Source organism: Panthera tigris, chromosome B2 (assembly GCF_018350195.1).
Source record: "Panthera tigris isolate Pti1 chromosome B2, P.tigris_Pti1_mat1.1, whole genome shotgun sequence".
In the NCBI taxonomy this organism is placed as follows: domain Eukaryota; kingdom Metazoa; phylum Chordata; class Mammalia; order Carnivora; family Felidae; genus Panthera; species Panthera tigris.
The window spans coordinates 122011727-122027327 of NC_056664.1; the positions used below are offsets into that span (position 1 = coordinate 122011727).

General features: G+C 39.0%; 1 protein-coding gene across 4 annotated transcripts in view; it reads left to right on the top strand.

Annotated features, from left to right (window-relative positions):
- PDE7B (phosphodiesterase 7B) overlaps nucleotides 1-15601 on the top strand; it is a 311875-nt gene that overhangs the window by 272389 nt on the left and 23885 nt on the right. For all 4 annotated transcript variants that reach the window (XM_015543911.2, XM_042987194.1, XM_015543910.2 and 1 more), the window contains 4 exons: nucleotides 1730-1793; nucleotides 3717-3812; nucleotides 5886-5986; nucleotides 7483-7614. In XM_015543911.2, coding sequence (XP_015399397.1) covers nucleotides 1730-1793; nucleotides 3717-3812; nucleotides 5886-5986; nucleotides 7483-7614 — 393 coding nt within the window. The remainder of the gene's footprint in view (nucleotides 1-1729; nucleotides 1794-3716; nucleotides 3813-5885; nucleotides 5987-7482; nucleotides 7615-15601) is intronic.

Sequence of the window (15601 nt, forward strand, 5' to 3'; positions counted from 1 at the left end):
GGGAGGGGCAGAGAGAGAGAGACCAACTAGGCTTCACTCTGTCAGCATGGAGCCTGATGCGGGGCTTGATCTCCCAAACCATGAGACCATGACCTGAGTGGAAAAGTGGAAATCAAGAGTCCGGTGCTTAACCAACTGAGCCACCCAGGCGCCCCCAATAATTACCAACTCTTAATTCCATTTACATCTATCAATACAGTGCATTGTCCTTTGTATAATTCTTATTTCATTTAAATAATTTTCACTAATTTTACAATTATTTTTACCATTCATTGATCAAGGGTTGAAACTAACATGTGACTATCCAAAAAAAAAGGTTAACAAGTTATCTCTAGCCTAAATTGTCAAAGGAGTTTAAATTTCAAGATAAACTGGCATAGTTTAAACAAAGTCAGAAGTAGTGTCTTAGAGTTTATATGCTATGTAATATTATGCTATCTATATACTATTAAGAAATATATACTATTAATATATAGTATTAATGACCAAGCAGCAAGTAATATCAGAAGAACTAATTCCCAACATTAGATCTAAAAAAGGTGGGGGTGGAAATCACTCCTTCTAACAACTTAAGTCTTGAAATTGAGTGAATGTCTGGTTGGTTGGTTGGTTGGTTGGTTGGAGAAAGAAGAACAAGCCTGAGATCCCAGCACTGGGGCATCAATGACAGAGCACTCTCGTGCCCCCCTCCCCCGCCGAGCAACCACCCCTCAAGAGAGGTGACACAGACATGTAGAAAGAGCTGTGGGTCACAAGTCAAGAAGATATCAGGGATCAAGTCCTGGTCCTGCCTTTTGTATTTGACTTGGGTAAAATGCTCAGCCACTCTAAATCTCACAGATAGCCTATTATTCTTTCATTTTTCTGATAATGTTGTGAAGGTCCATGACAAGACCTTTGGACTTTATTGGAAGATGCAGGGAAGACCTGTAGTGGCAGGAGAGTGAGCTTGTCCTTACTGGAAGTGGTGGCTTTGAGAGGAGGAAGGAAGGTCAGTCGCAGAAGCCATAGTGAGGATAGAATCAGCAACCACGCTTTGCATCTGAGAGTTAAAAACCATCTAAGCATGGGGTATTTAAAAAAGAAAAATAGGATGATAAGTCTACATTGGACAGTAGGTCTTTAAATTATCCAGTATTTGCATTTGCCCACTCCAGTTTCCTATCTGTTAGAGTGTATTAGAGTGGTTCATTTTGCATTTAGTCCACATTGAGCAGAATAATGTGCTCAGCAATCATTTTTCCTTCATTTTTTTTAAAATTTGATGTAAACATTCTCAAGTATATAGTACTTTGTGATGTAGAGACTTTACTGAACTACAATTTTAACAGATAGCAAATTTCATGTGTGCTTATTATGTACAAATACTATTCTAAGCACTCTACATACACTACCTTATTTAATACACACAAAAATCCTCTGAGGTAGGCAATATTATCAGCCATATTTTTCATATAGGAATCTGAGGTACAGAGAGGTTAAGGAACTAGCCCAAGTTCCCACAGCCAGTAAGAGATACGGCTAACACTGAACCAGCCAGTTTGATTCCAGAGCCTGTCCCTTTTACACTGTTGTTATTAGTACATAGAGTAAGGTTTGTTTTCCCACAGACCAGACAGCAGTGTGCTACTATCTTCAACTTCTCAATTGTTTAATTCATTGTCTGAAAGTAAATGTTTAAGTCTCCGTTATGATTCATTGGAGTGCTGTTTTTTGTTTGCCTTTTCAGCATATGCTCTCCAAAGTGGGAATGTGGGATTTTGACATTTTCTTATTTGATCGCTTGACAAATGGTAAGTCACCCAAAAGAATTCTATTTTCAGACACTGTTATTCTTTTTCCTTCTTTTTCCATTTTCATAAGTCTGCAGCCACTCGAGAAGGGCCAGGGCAAGGGAAAATTGGTTCAGATGAAAAGTAAGGACTGAATTAGGCCTTAGAATCTTAAGACCATTTCCTTCTGGCCTTGATGATCCCAAAGGAATTTGGAAACCACAGATTAGATTCTTTCCTCGCAGAATACTTGGGCCACATCCAGACGGAGGAAGTTCATTGTTAGTGGGTGAAAACCAGAAACATTAAAGCTCATCTGATCAGTCCTGACTCTTACAGGGCAGACATTTGTACATTTTCATTAAGTGAGCTGAATCTTCCCCAGTGCAAGTATTGTTCAGAGAGGCTGGGCATCATTGGAGGAAAACATTAGCTGATGACAGTGTGTAGAAGTGTAGGTTGCAGCTGAAGGGGAAAATAGACATTCCCATTGATTTCACTTTTAAAATCATGGTGCCTATAAAGATTTTGCTTAAGAAAATAAAATCTGATTATACATTCATCTGCCCATTAAACAAATGCTGATAGGCCTAGAAAGCCAATGAAAGGAATCCTATCTGATGCTGACCTTCATATGCTCCACCATCGACCAGGCTTGTACTTTAAGTCATTACAGATGGTTTTCTCACCATTCCGTTACTTGACAAATAACATACAGTTGAGAGAGACAGCCTAAGCCCATGAAGCCGAGCTTCACACTGTGGAAAACTAACTAGCCATATAAGGACGGACCCCACAATCTTATATTTCTCTTTGCTCAAATCAACTGAGAAGTGGGTGCCAGTAGATGAAATCAATTGTGAATGAAAGGATTTGTTCAATGATATTTGTTCAAAAGAGAGTATAATCATGACTCTCATAGAATAAGAAATGATTCTGTGTCAAAGAATTTAACTCAGGGAATTTAACCTGTCAAAGATTTAACTCAGTTAGAGATCCAGTAAGATGCTACAGCTAGTTAAAGGAAAATTCAGAGAACAGCACGTATATAAACAGTAAGAAATGCTCAAATGAACTTATAAGTAGCTGTAAAACTGGGAGAAACTCTACTGCATTTTCACCCGAGTGATTTCGTTTGCATGTATATGGACAAGAACGACTCGCAGTGCTGTTAGTTACCTACAGCTTTGAGAGTTATGAAATAGCTCAAAGACAGTGGAAGCTGCAGAAGCACAGGATCAGGCACCCTGGAAGAGTGTGTCTAGGCAACACTTAGTTTTCCACTGAAGACATCCAGTCATCATCTTGGTCCATTCCAAAGTCTTTCATAAATTCTATCATGCTTTTAAAATTCAAACTCATTATTCTTTAATAAATTAACACATTTTTATTCAGGAAGGAAACAATATTTCCTGAACGCTTACAAGTCACTATTGCTTCAATTTTGCCTCTCTGATAGTTGTAAACTATCTCATGGTCACATCTCATCTTGGGTGATTTTGAATGGGGAGAACAAGCAATGGCCATTAAGCAATGCGATGACTTGGATACCCCTGTGACTCTAAGAATTAATTGGAAGCAACTTAAGACACATTGCAAGTGACTATTAAACTGTGTCTTTAAAAAATACACACACACACACACACACACACACCCATGTGTGTGTCCCTGATACAATAGTCAGACTCCTTCTAACTCTTAATGCTTTCATTGCCTTTGGTATAGAGTGAAGGTCTGAGCTAGCTCGTTTCACTTGTTCGGTACGAGACAACCTAGGATCAAACCACAGTCATAGTGTCCTTTATACTTGAAAGAGTTCAAAACTAACAGGGAAAAGGAGACCTATCAGAGAACTTCCATTACAGAAACTTTGGATTCTTTTGTCAGTCTTGATAGTTCAGTGGTGATAAAAATGTGTTGAAATAGGTGACTGTTTTCCTGTAGGAAACAGCCTGGTAACACTGCTCTGCCACCTCTTCAACACCCATGGACTCATTCACCATTTCAAGTTAGATATGGTGACGTTGCACAGGTTTTTAGGTAAGTCTTTATTTCCATATTCTACCTCCTTTCCCCTGAATTATGGCAGTCCATAATATTCTTCAACGTTAAGTGGCAAGAACAAGAGCAGGGTAGATGAAGACCTCAAGTTAATCTTAAATTATCCCATCTTAATTTTAAAATATGGTTTACCCATTTAAATCCTTGAAAACAATATTTACTTGGTCATGTTTATAAGAGATAAAAGCTACATAAAGAAAACAATCAAGAGCATGTAACTGTTAAAGAAATTATTGATCTGCTTACATATCAGCAAAACCCCAGTTAACGTGTGCCTCAAATAATTCCAATCTGGACACGAGTTGCTGAAAGTGTTCAGTAGACTTTTTTTTTTAGATAATAAGAACTACCATTTATGTAGTGCTCCCTACATGCAAGATGCTCTCAGTATATTATCTCTAACTATTTCAACAAGTCAGCAAATTGGGTGTTGTCACCACCATTTGGCTCACAGTTAAGGAAAAGTAGAAAGACGTTTCATAACTTACTCAAGGTCAACACTTGTAATTGGCAGAGCCTCAGTCCAAGCCCAGGTCTGTCTGACTTGAAAGCCTGCCATGTTTCCACTCAACTCCGCCCCATCACTCTCTATCAAAAACAGCCCCAGTTCTTACTGGACTTTGTGCACATGATTATTTATCTGCCAAATTATCCAGGGCACATTTTTAATCACCATATAACTTCCTGATGCCACTTAGCTTGTTTCTGGCTCCTTTGATGTGCCCTATGGCTATGCTTTGGATTTGGAAGCTGACTTAATGCCTCCAGAGTAAAGTAACAGTGACATGAGAGCAACAGAAGTAATGACAACCTACCCTATCTGGTGCTTAAATATGCTGGGAACCCTTCTAATGACTCGCATATATTAATACATTTAATCCTTAGAGCAGCTCTTTGAAATTGGAACTATGGTTATCCCCATTTTATAGAGAAGGAAACTGAGGAAACTTATGGTTAAGCAATTTGCTCAACATAAATACTAAGTGATAGAGCCAGAGTTTAAATGTAATTGTTTTTAAAACCTGTAAAATAAGTAATACGTGGCACAAAAGAAATATTTGAAAACAGCTCTAACGTGGCTCAGTTCCAGAAACACAAATGACCTCAGGCTAATTGAGTTTAGATTTCTTGGGCAAGGTAATGGCCACAAACTGGCCAAATAATGTTTATTTGTCTAAAGAAGGAGAACACAAGATACTTTGGACATGTGTATGCACACAGAGTAACATAAAGACTGTAAAAATTTGATGATAGAAATAACACCAGAATTCAGAGCAAAATTCATAGCATGGGCTGAGAAAATATGGCCACACTTGCAAATCTGGACATTCTGTACACACTGAATATATTGCATCCTAAGCATGCCCTGACTGTTAACTAAAGCAGACTAATTGCTTCTGTAATTAGCAAAACAAAATGGCCTTGCTCATGTCTCTACTCGGTTCCAAGAGCACTCTGGTCCTTACACTGGAAGGGTATGAGAGATGCTAACTTAAATCTGAATAAGATAGAAATAAAACCAAGCTCTCCATTCGGTCAACACAGTACTTTGAATTTCTGTCTGAAGTAACGTCAGATTTGTTTTCGCCAGTGTTTGCTGTTCAAGTGATAAGCCAATCTTTGGACATCAGGGGTCTGATGCTCTTTAAAAGGAAACCTCTTTTATGACATATTATTCATAAATGGCAGCAAACTTAAATAATTAAACTATAGTGTGAAATAAAGTTGTCCTTTTCCTACATATTTATTTTTCCAATGAATGAAAGCCTTGATGAATGCCAGAAAGGGGTGATTTATGAAGGTGGTGAGGAATCCCAAGGGCCTCACAAATCCTTTTAGCCTTTCTCCCGTCTGCCCTCCCCCTCCTCCTCACTAAAAACAGCCCAGTAGAGCTGCCAAGCTTGCAAACCACATTTATTTTTAAAGGATCCCCAGGCTGCACATTTTGGAGACACTGATATTTTTTAAGTAAAAGGGACCCTCAAGAGTTCAGAGCTAGTCTGCCCTTCCTGTTTTGGTTCTAGCTGATTGAGTTATCTGTTTGCCTCCTAGTCATGGTTCAAGAAGATTACCACAGCCAAAACCCATATCACAATGCTGTTCATGCAGCCGATGTCACCCAGGCCATGAACTGCTACCTGAAGGAACCCAAGGTAAAGCAAGACTCAGCCACCGCCTCAGCATTGGAAATGCCAAGTAAACTGCCTGCTAAGCCCCAAATCACCCAATATATCAGAATCACTGTGTATGGATCATTCACAATATGAACACAGATTATTTCTACTAAAGTTCCAGTATCAGCTCTGAAAATTATACAAAAGAGAATGAAAATTTTCTGATTTTTTTTCCTCATAATTTCTGTATTTTTGAGCCTGCATTAGGACAAAAACAACCCTCTCCGTGACAATCTACATCTTAGATATCTTCAAAACTCTCAAGAAATCATTTTGCCTTGGACCTTTGCCACCAGTGTTACCCGCAGTGAACTTTTCTGGGAAAATCTCCCACCTCATGGTTTTTGATCAATGAATAGAGTCAAAACTCCTCAAAACTCAAGCTCCATTTCCTATAAGCCAATGGGGCATCCTGATTCAGGCCCAAGAAAATTTGTGACTTCAAAGATCTCAAAGTATGTTCTGATGCAACAAACGAATCCAATACTAAAAACATAACAATAATATTCATTAGTTGAAATATAAGCATTTTTAGCCATATAAAACTTAGTTGCTAGAACATACAGGATGAATTTTCTTAAGCTTTTTCAAAAATGATATCCTAGTCCAAGTCTCTGTTTAGTTCAGTTTTAATATCAATCACTAAATATATAGATGCCAGACAGGCATTCCCAAAACAAAACTGGGTAGATGCCTCACCCTTATAAAATATCCCATTAAAGGTTGTGTTTTTAATCTGTAAGTTGTCCAAAAATTGTAATATATCACACCGTAGTATATTTAAATTTAGTGCTAGATTTGCATTCTCCTGCTTGGTTTCTTAGCGAACAAAAAAAAAAAAAAAAAAAAAGACAGATTCTTACACATTCCCCCACTATTTATTACACATTGAAGAAATATGCAAATTTTGTAATTCAGCCCACTCTTGATTTCATATTCAGTGGCAATGATATAGTGGATGGTTGAAATACACAAATGATTTTTTTTTAACGTGTCCATTACTTTGGCTTTAAATTTTTCCTTCATTCACTGCTTTCTCTAGGAGCAAGGCTGATTTGAGGCTCTGCCTTCTCCCCGCTCACCAGAGAGCAGTCTTGCCAGCAGTGCAGGAATACCACTGCACCAACAAAAAGAAACAGATGGGATGCCTGGGTGGCTCAGTCAGTGAAGCATCCAACTCGATGTCAGCTCAAGTCATGATCTCACAGTTCGTGAGATCGAGCCCTGCACAGAAAAAGAGAGAGAGAGAGAGAGAGAGGAGCAGTGGGAAGAGGAGGGTAGTTGAATGAATGATCCAGAAAGATTTGACTTGCTTAATTCCCTTCCATGCTGTCCTTTCCTCCCTGCCATTCCATGTGACTATCACCTCACTGACTGCTTCAAGAGGGTAAAGGTCAGGATGAAAGCCTAAAAACTACTGTGCAAAACTATGTGCATAAACATCAATCAGTCTCCCAATTTGATTTTTTTAACAGCTCGCCAGCTTCCTCACACCCCTGGACATCATGCTTGGACTGCTGGCTGCAGCAGCACACGATGTTGACCACCCAGGAGTGAACCAGCCATTTTTGATCAAAACTAACCACCATCTCGCCAATCTATACCAGGTAAGGGAACCCAACATTGAGGCACAGTTCAGCCAACTGCCTTAGGCCCAGTCCTGGAGCCTGAGTCTCATCTTTGGAGTTAACCTTTATTCAGGGCCAGCCTCAGTGACCACAGCCACAGAGCATGGATTTGAAATAGGTCTAGGATATCCCAAGGTAGATTAAATTGGTATCACAAGGTAGATGAAATTGTCCAATGTAAAACAGGATCTTTGAGCCTACCCTCTCAGATGTGAGAATATCTGTCTCCCTGGACACCGTCTCATATATAACGGCCAATTGAAGCCAGTCCTTGTAGGACCTCTATAAACGATACTTCCCAGCTCCAATCCTAATTCAAATTTATGTCTTTAAGGCATCTCTGAACTTGACTGGCCTCTAGGTCAGAGTATGTTATCAAAGACAATAGGCATATTTTGTTGTTCTAAAATAGGTCAGCAGTATGAGTAGGTTGGCCTGGAGAACTTTTATCTCTGATGTTATTTAAAATAGTAAACTTTAAATCATAAATGAATAGCTCCCAGAATTTTTAGTATGGGTCTTTGGAGACCTTTGGTTGTCTGTCACAAAATCATTGCAAACAAGGTAGTCATTGATCTCAATTTTAGTAGATCTTTTGAAAAAACACAGTGCTGAAAAATTCCTGACAGATCCCTGTAAAGCACAAGTGGAACTTGAAAAAAAGAAAAAAAAAAAAAAAAAAAAAAAAAAAAAGCCTTTCTCCATCCAATTGATTAGCTTTTAACATCAGTAGGAACTGGCATTCCAAGGTTTATGGATCCACGTGGCCAGCCAGCACCTGGAGCCTGGATAGATGTAGCCACATAGAGGGGACAGGATGACAGAACTAAGAAAGATTTTGTTGATGAGCTATAAATTAAACAAAGAAAAATAAAAAATAAAGTTAAACTTTCTAAAGCGTCTCACAAGCTAAATTTATTACTTAGAAAAACATAGACCTGAATAATGGGACTAAAAGCCCCCAGATAGATTTTCTATTCCTGTCAATTCTGGTTTTTTCAAATGTCTTTTATTAGACAAAGGAAATCAATCAACAAAATTGGCTACTTGATCCATTCCCATATAAAGTAAATGCTTACATAATTCTAGTTTCTCATCACCATAGAAATTATGTCAATGAAGTTTAAGAGAGTATCAGCTGTGGGGCACTTGGATGGCTCAGTAAGTTAAACTTCTGACTCTTGATTTTGGCTCAAGTCATGATCTCACGATCTGTGAGATAGAGCCCCAAGTCGGGCTCTGCACTAACGGCATGGAACCCACTTGGGATTCTGTCTCTCCCTCTCTACCTCTCCCTGTTCTCGCCCTTATGTGCTCTCTCTCTCTCTCTCTCTTTCTCTCTCAAAATCAATCAATCAATCAATGAGAATATCAGCTGCTACTGACTGATTTGTACATAAAATGAGAGTCGTAAAACTGTACTTTGACATGTAATATATATAAAACGTGTAATGAATTCACTTTTAAGCAGGAAGTTAAAAAGAAATACGCCAGATGTTAAAAACAAGAAAGTAGTTGTAGAATTTAATAAGAATTAAGTACTCATTGCTAATTAACAAAAAATTATTCTCAAAATAAAAACACTATCTTGTTCAGATATTAAAATTGTTCTCAAAAAAATGAATTTCTTACCCAAACGTTTGAAGTGCAGATAACTTTTAATAGTTTTTATTTTAATCTCTTTGTTAAAGATAAACATTCCAGTACAACCAAATTCTTCAGCCTTTTCAATGCAACATATAGTCTTGTATGTTTTTAATCAGCAGCTACTTACTGCATATGTCATACGGTACACTAAGATCTAGGAGTACAATGATGGATAAAATGTAATCTCTGCCCTCAAACATTTGCTCAAACTCAGATGTTCAAAATGTGCAAAATCTGAGAAGACTTAATCTCAGTTTGAAAGTTTTGGGGACTTAGCTAAAGGTATACGTATAGATACAATTTTTTTAAGTCTTGAAAGAATAAATACCGGCTCTGTTCTTTGTATCCAAAATGTTACTATAATAAAGCGAGCCAGTATTTTTTCTAGCAGTAAATTTTTCCATCTGAATTGTCTGGCCTTATCCTTGATAGCAAAGACAAGGATCCTTTTCATAATAACTAAAAAGAAGTTGGGATATAGGACTTGAAAACCATATACGAGATACTGTCTTCATCAGTATCCTGCTCAACTGGTGTTAGGATCTCTTGGAAGCTAGATAGAGATTCTGGTCTTCAGGTTGTAAAAATAGTGTTAAAGGCAAACCAGGATCGCATAGTATCATCAACATAATGTCTACTATCTTAGAGCCGACGATGATAAAAGCTGAAATTTTTATCAGCCAAATTGGGATCTAACATATTAAAAGTAAAAATCGCTAAGAGGACCTGAAAATATTATGAGATTTCAATTCTGCCCCCAAAATTGCTGATGCCTTTTATATTTGGCTATATACCATTATTTATTAACTATCAGAGGGAATTTCAAAAAGGTAGTGAAAATTCTACGTCCAACACAGTTCAACAAATTATATAACTAACCTTTGTTCAATGCTTACTATGGTTCAAAAACTGTGCTGAACGCTTTTTATGTATTATATTATTTACTCTGCACAATAGTCCAGTTAAGTGGATATTATTATCATACCTATTATTCAGAAAGAGGAGAAGTGATACTTAGGAAATTCAAGTGTTTTTCCTGAAAATAAATAGCTGATTAATGGCAAAGCTGGAATAAGTCTTTTGTCTCCAGAGTCAAAGTGAGCATTATACATACTGTCTCTAAAATTCACATTGATCACCTCCTTTCTGTGGGTAGGACACTAAGAGCTCTCCACCAGGTTTTCCTATTGCAGTGAGGGAGACAGAGGGGTTAGAGCCAAGTGGCTTCAAGTGGGAGGGACTTTGGGAAGTACTCTTCCGAGGGTGTGTAGCTACAAAGTGGGATGCAAAGACAGAAAAGGATTCTGCAGAGGGCTTGGGTGGAGAAAGAATGGTAAACTGAGCCGTGGCATGTAACATTTTGAGTAGCAGAGCTGAGAAGGGCACCCTAGAGGCAGCATGAGCTGGGGTACCTTGCGGATTAAAACCCACAACCCTAGAATAACCAAAAACAGACTGTGTCTGTGGCCGTTAGCTGGGCATAGTCCTGCCATAAACCATCCCTGCTCTCAGAGCAGTGTCTTGGGTATATTTTCATTAAGTATATATTCTCTCTTTTGTAGAAACTGTACATTAACTGTACAGAACATGACCTGGGTCAGAAAATCTCTTCTCTGCACCAGGTTGCAGAGCAACTTGGCATAACTTCAGGTTTTCAATTTCAAGAAAAAAAGAGTGTGCCACATAACACATAAACTGAGCAAGACCATTTAACAACACGTGATATTTAAAATCTTTGCAAATGTAGACTTTCAGCTTACCAAGAACCTTTTAGGAAACTGTGTGCAGATTTCCAGAGGATATACCTATGCAAGTCTTTCTAGGGTAAGGATCCCTAACTTACACTCATATTTTAAAATGAGTTATAGATTCTGAAAATATTAAGAACCATGGTAATGAGTAAAAAATATGTCTATATACTATATATATTACACAATGTATTATAAATATGTATATACACTATATATATTATGCAATATATTGTGAATATATATACACACACAAAAATTATACACACCCACACACACACATTTGGTTAATGAGAATCCAGTAGAGAAGATGTGCCAGGAATTATGTGGGTTGAGAACACCCTGTGCGTGACTTTGCTACAATCTAGCCTTACTATAAATGAGATAAAATAGAAGAGAGCTTCCTCTCCCTCCTCTTGTTGGCTGTGCTCTTTTAGTTCTAATAAATAAGATCATTGCATAACTCCCAGCCTGTGCTTCTGCCCCGAGATAAAGAGAGAGCCAGGGCAGCTGGAGTGAAGGCCAGGTCAGAGGGCTCTCTCCCATTGTCTGCTATCTGGACCGGACTCATTTGCTGAATTGCCAACCCAACTTCAACATGAAAGTGATAAAGGCACTTCCACCTGGCACCTCTCTCATCAGACTGGAAGCCATCCAGTTGCCCATGGTGGATTGAGAAAGGAACATGTGAGAGATTGAACTAAGCATTTATCTTGTGTCCCTCCACCCTGCAAGTCCCCAACACACAATTGCGCAGCAATTGAGCAAAGTAACCATTGAATCAGATAAGATATTGGCTATTACAATTGCAGAAGGAATCACTTTCACCTCAATTTCAAGTTTAATTTCTTTCGAGAAGAGGCCAACTAACTACTGACAGAACAACCTAATGAATAAAATAATTAATAATTAATTGTTCCTTACAGCCTAATATAATGTTTCATAATATTACATTCCATACTGTCTTGCAGAAGTTTATAATCATTTTTCTTAGTTACTTATCGCAAGCACTAAGAGCAGGTCAGCATTTTTCACCACTTTTTACTCTTAATGACTCTGAGCCATAAATATGAAGTTGACAGAGCCTGCCACATGGTCCTATGACCGCTACTCAAATAAGCAACTGCCAAGATTATACATAACCTCACAATTTCTGCTGTCTGAAAGGTGTTTTTGGCAAGTAGTGTGAAAATTGTAGGAAGGAGGCTTAAATTGGATCTTCTGTTTCATAAAGTTTCTGCTGTTCACAGTGAGGTAACTGGCATGTTGCCTGTCCGTGGCCCTCATCTGAACACAGGCCTGCCCCACAGGACAGTACTTAATGTCCAGTTTCCTTGGTCTCAGAGCAGTATCTTGGGAAGATGCCGATTGACCAAGAAAAAGATTTCTTGCAACAGGCAGTAAATATGGCAGTGCTACAGCTTTTCCAAGGGCCACGGTCTTTAGGATTCAAGGAGACCACCTGGCTTGTTAGGGAAGAGCTCAGCATCTCTGTGATCTCCTAGAGTCTTGCTTCTCTGGTTCATGAGCAATTAAAAATGAAGACACAGACGATGTTCCTATTGTTGTTTTTCTTCCTGTGTCCTCTGTTTTAAAAGGTGTCATTCACTCTGATTCCTATGGTACACCAGACCTCTCAGCTTATCAACAGATTTTAGTCAAAGAAAGCAATGAATGGTGGGGGGGGGGCAGTTTAAAGCCACCTTGTAGGATAGCAAATCTGCTCTGCCAGATTCTCTTTGACAAACAGACTCTTGATTTAATTTGAAAACCTGGGTTGGTGGTTTATTAAATGCCAGATGTGAAGCTATTCAGGAACAAAAGGATTGTTTTCTTCTTAGGGTGTATGATATCTTGACAATTCCGCAAAAAGGGAAATACAGGTTTTGCCATACGGGTTTTAAGAGTTTTATTTTTCCGAATTAAAATTCTAATAAGCCTTGTTATTTCCAATATGCTTTGTTACCTACAAAGGTAGCTATATACTCTTTCAACTCTAAGCTGACGATCATCTTTGAAATTACAAATATGAAGAGTTAGGGACACGAGAGCACACTGTCGTGAAGATGGTGCGACACTGCTGAGCCGATGTGGTCCCTGATGCAGGCCTCCAAACAGGGCGGGGATTTCAGCAGATACTCAAGTTGCGTCATTTCATCCCGTGTTCAGATCTTTACCAGCATTTCAGATTATTTTCTTCTTTTTTCAATCTGCCCTTTGCTACTACTAGTCTTTGAGCCACTGTGAAAGCCAGGTGAGCCTATGGTCACTGAGCCATCCTCCTGTTAGCGAGGACACAGATAACTGGCCGCTTCCTGTGAAGCACCAGGATGTCCGCACCTGCTCACTGCAACCTCTCCCCTGAGTGCATTGCACCAACATTATCTCCTTGTCCACACACAGCCTGGCCTGGCTCCAACTCCTTCTGCTGTGCAGCCAGGATGAGTTTCCTGAAACTCAAGTCTGACCCCACGGGTGACTGCTTAAAACCCCATTTCCCTCAGGATTGAGTCCAAGGATCCTAACATGATTTGCAAACCCTGTTGTGATCTGGCCCTGTTACGCTTTCCAGCTTCTTTTCCTGCTATTACTCAACCAGTCCTCTGTGCATCATCCAGTCCGAACTACCAAACATATCACTCACTCTTTTATTCATTCAACAAATATTCATTGAGTGCTTAATACACACCAGGTGCTGGGAATATAGAAGATGAACAAAACAAATAAAAACCCCTGCTTTCTACTAGGGGAAACACAATAACTGAGTCAAATTTGTAATATGATAAAAGTGATCATTTTTAGTGATAAAAAAATAAAACAGGGAAGGAAGTATCCCTCTTGCTTACAGGTTTTCACACACATGCTCTTCCTTGTGCTGATTTTAATGAAATGTATTCCTCTCCACTGACTGTACTTTCTGATTCCTCTCTAACTCACTCATCCGTTTGAGCTCAATTTGGACATATCTTTTTCCCAAAAGCCTTCTTTTTCTTTAAAAGCCCATTTTTGGGGTACCTGGGTGGCTCAGCGAGTTAAGCATCCTACTCTTGACTTCATGGTCATAGGATCGAGCCCTGCATTGGTCTCTGCATTTGCTTAAGAAGGTCTCTCTCTTTCTCTCTCCCTCTGCCCCTCCCTTGCTCATGCTCTCTCACTCTCTCTCAAAAAAGTAAATAAATAAAAGCCCATTTCCCATGCTTTTCCTGTAAGAGTTCAAAGTCCTTCATCACTTACCTTATCACAGTGTTCATGTCTCTAAATTGCCATTGCCTGATCGGAAGTCCACATTCCCTGCCCCCAACCCCCCCAAATTGTCTGAAAGCTTCTAGAAACCTACCTCATTCCCTGCTGTATCCTCAGCATCTGGCACAGTCCTGGTGTTCAGTGAATATTTGTTGGGTGGTAGGAGGTTTGCTGGATGAGTAAGCAGAAGGATGGATGGATGGATGGATGGATGGACAGATTGGATCCATGCAGGAGCAAAGACAGAACCTGAGTAACACTGAGAGATCAGAAATATTGGCAACAGCAAGTGCATGCAGAGACCTAGAGTGGAAATCTGACAAGCAGAGTCAATAACACTCAGACAGGGAGACCACAAAATCAAGACACACACTTCCACACTTCACTTCCTATTGATCATTAAGTTCTTATCACGTGAAGAATGAAAAGGATTGAATGAAAAATTATTTATGATGATTTTCTGATTTGTTTACCTTGGAATTGACAAATGCTATCTCATATATGTTATTTCTGGAGTATGTCTGATCCTGGATATCTACGAATGAGTAGTGGGAAAGAGCCCATCACTGTAATAATTCTAAAAATCTCTTTGACTTTCACCTCAATATAAGGGTTTCCCATCAGAAGACCCCAAGTCTGGCTTCTTTCAGATACTGACTGAAAAAAAATTAACAGGACTGTTTTCTTATAACAGTTATTTAAGCTTTTGTAGCTACCGAACTTTAAGGTTTCAGAAATTAATTACTATATCCACTCAACAAAGATTGACTTGTTTAAGTGGCACTGTGCCACATAGCAGGGCACGGAGATAAATAAGATATGCTCCCTGTTCTCAATGGCAATCATGTATGGCAGCAGTTTTCAGACCAGGCCTGTGTGCCCAGGGGAATACACAAAGCCTTTCCATGGGGGCACACAGGTAGGAAGAGGGGTAACAGAATGCATCTTAAGGTCCTTACACTGACCTGCCTGGACTGTGCTTGCAGACCAGTCAAGCCACTTCTGTATTTCTGCTCTTCTCACTTTACAAAAGAAGAGCCCATCTCTCACCCACCCCACATATTGCATATTGCCTGATTGCACCCATATTGTATCTTGTCCCAACAAAGGAGCAACTAAAAATATTAAAGGAAGTCTCCTACAGTTGAGAGATTATCACTCTCCCAACCATCTCATAAATAGATGTATTGCCAGAAAAGTTTTGTTCCTAGCCACAATTTTTTTTTCCAAATTTGCAACATACATGTATTTTGATCAATCATAACAATTGCATTGTAAACTCAAAGCTGGAAAAACATTTCCTACTGAGAGTCTGATGTTAGAAATAC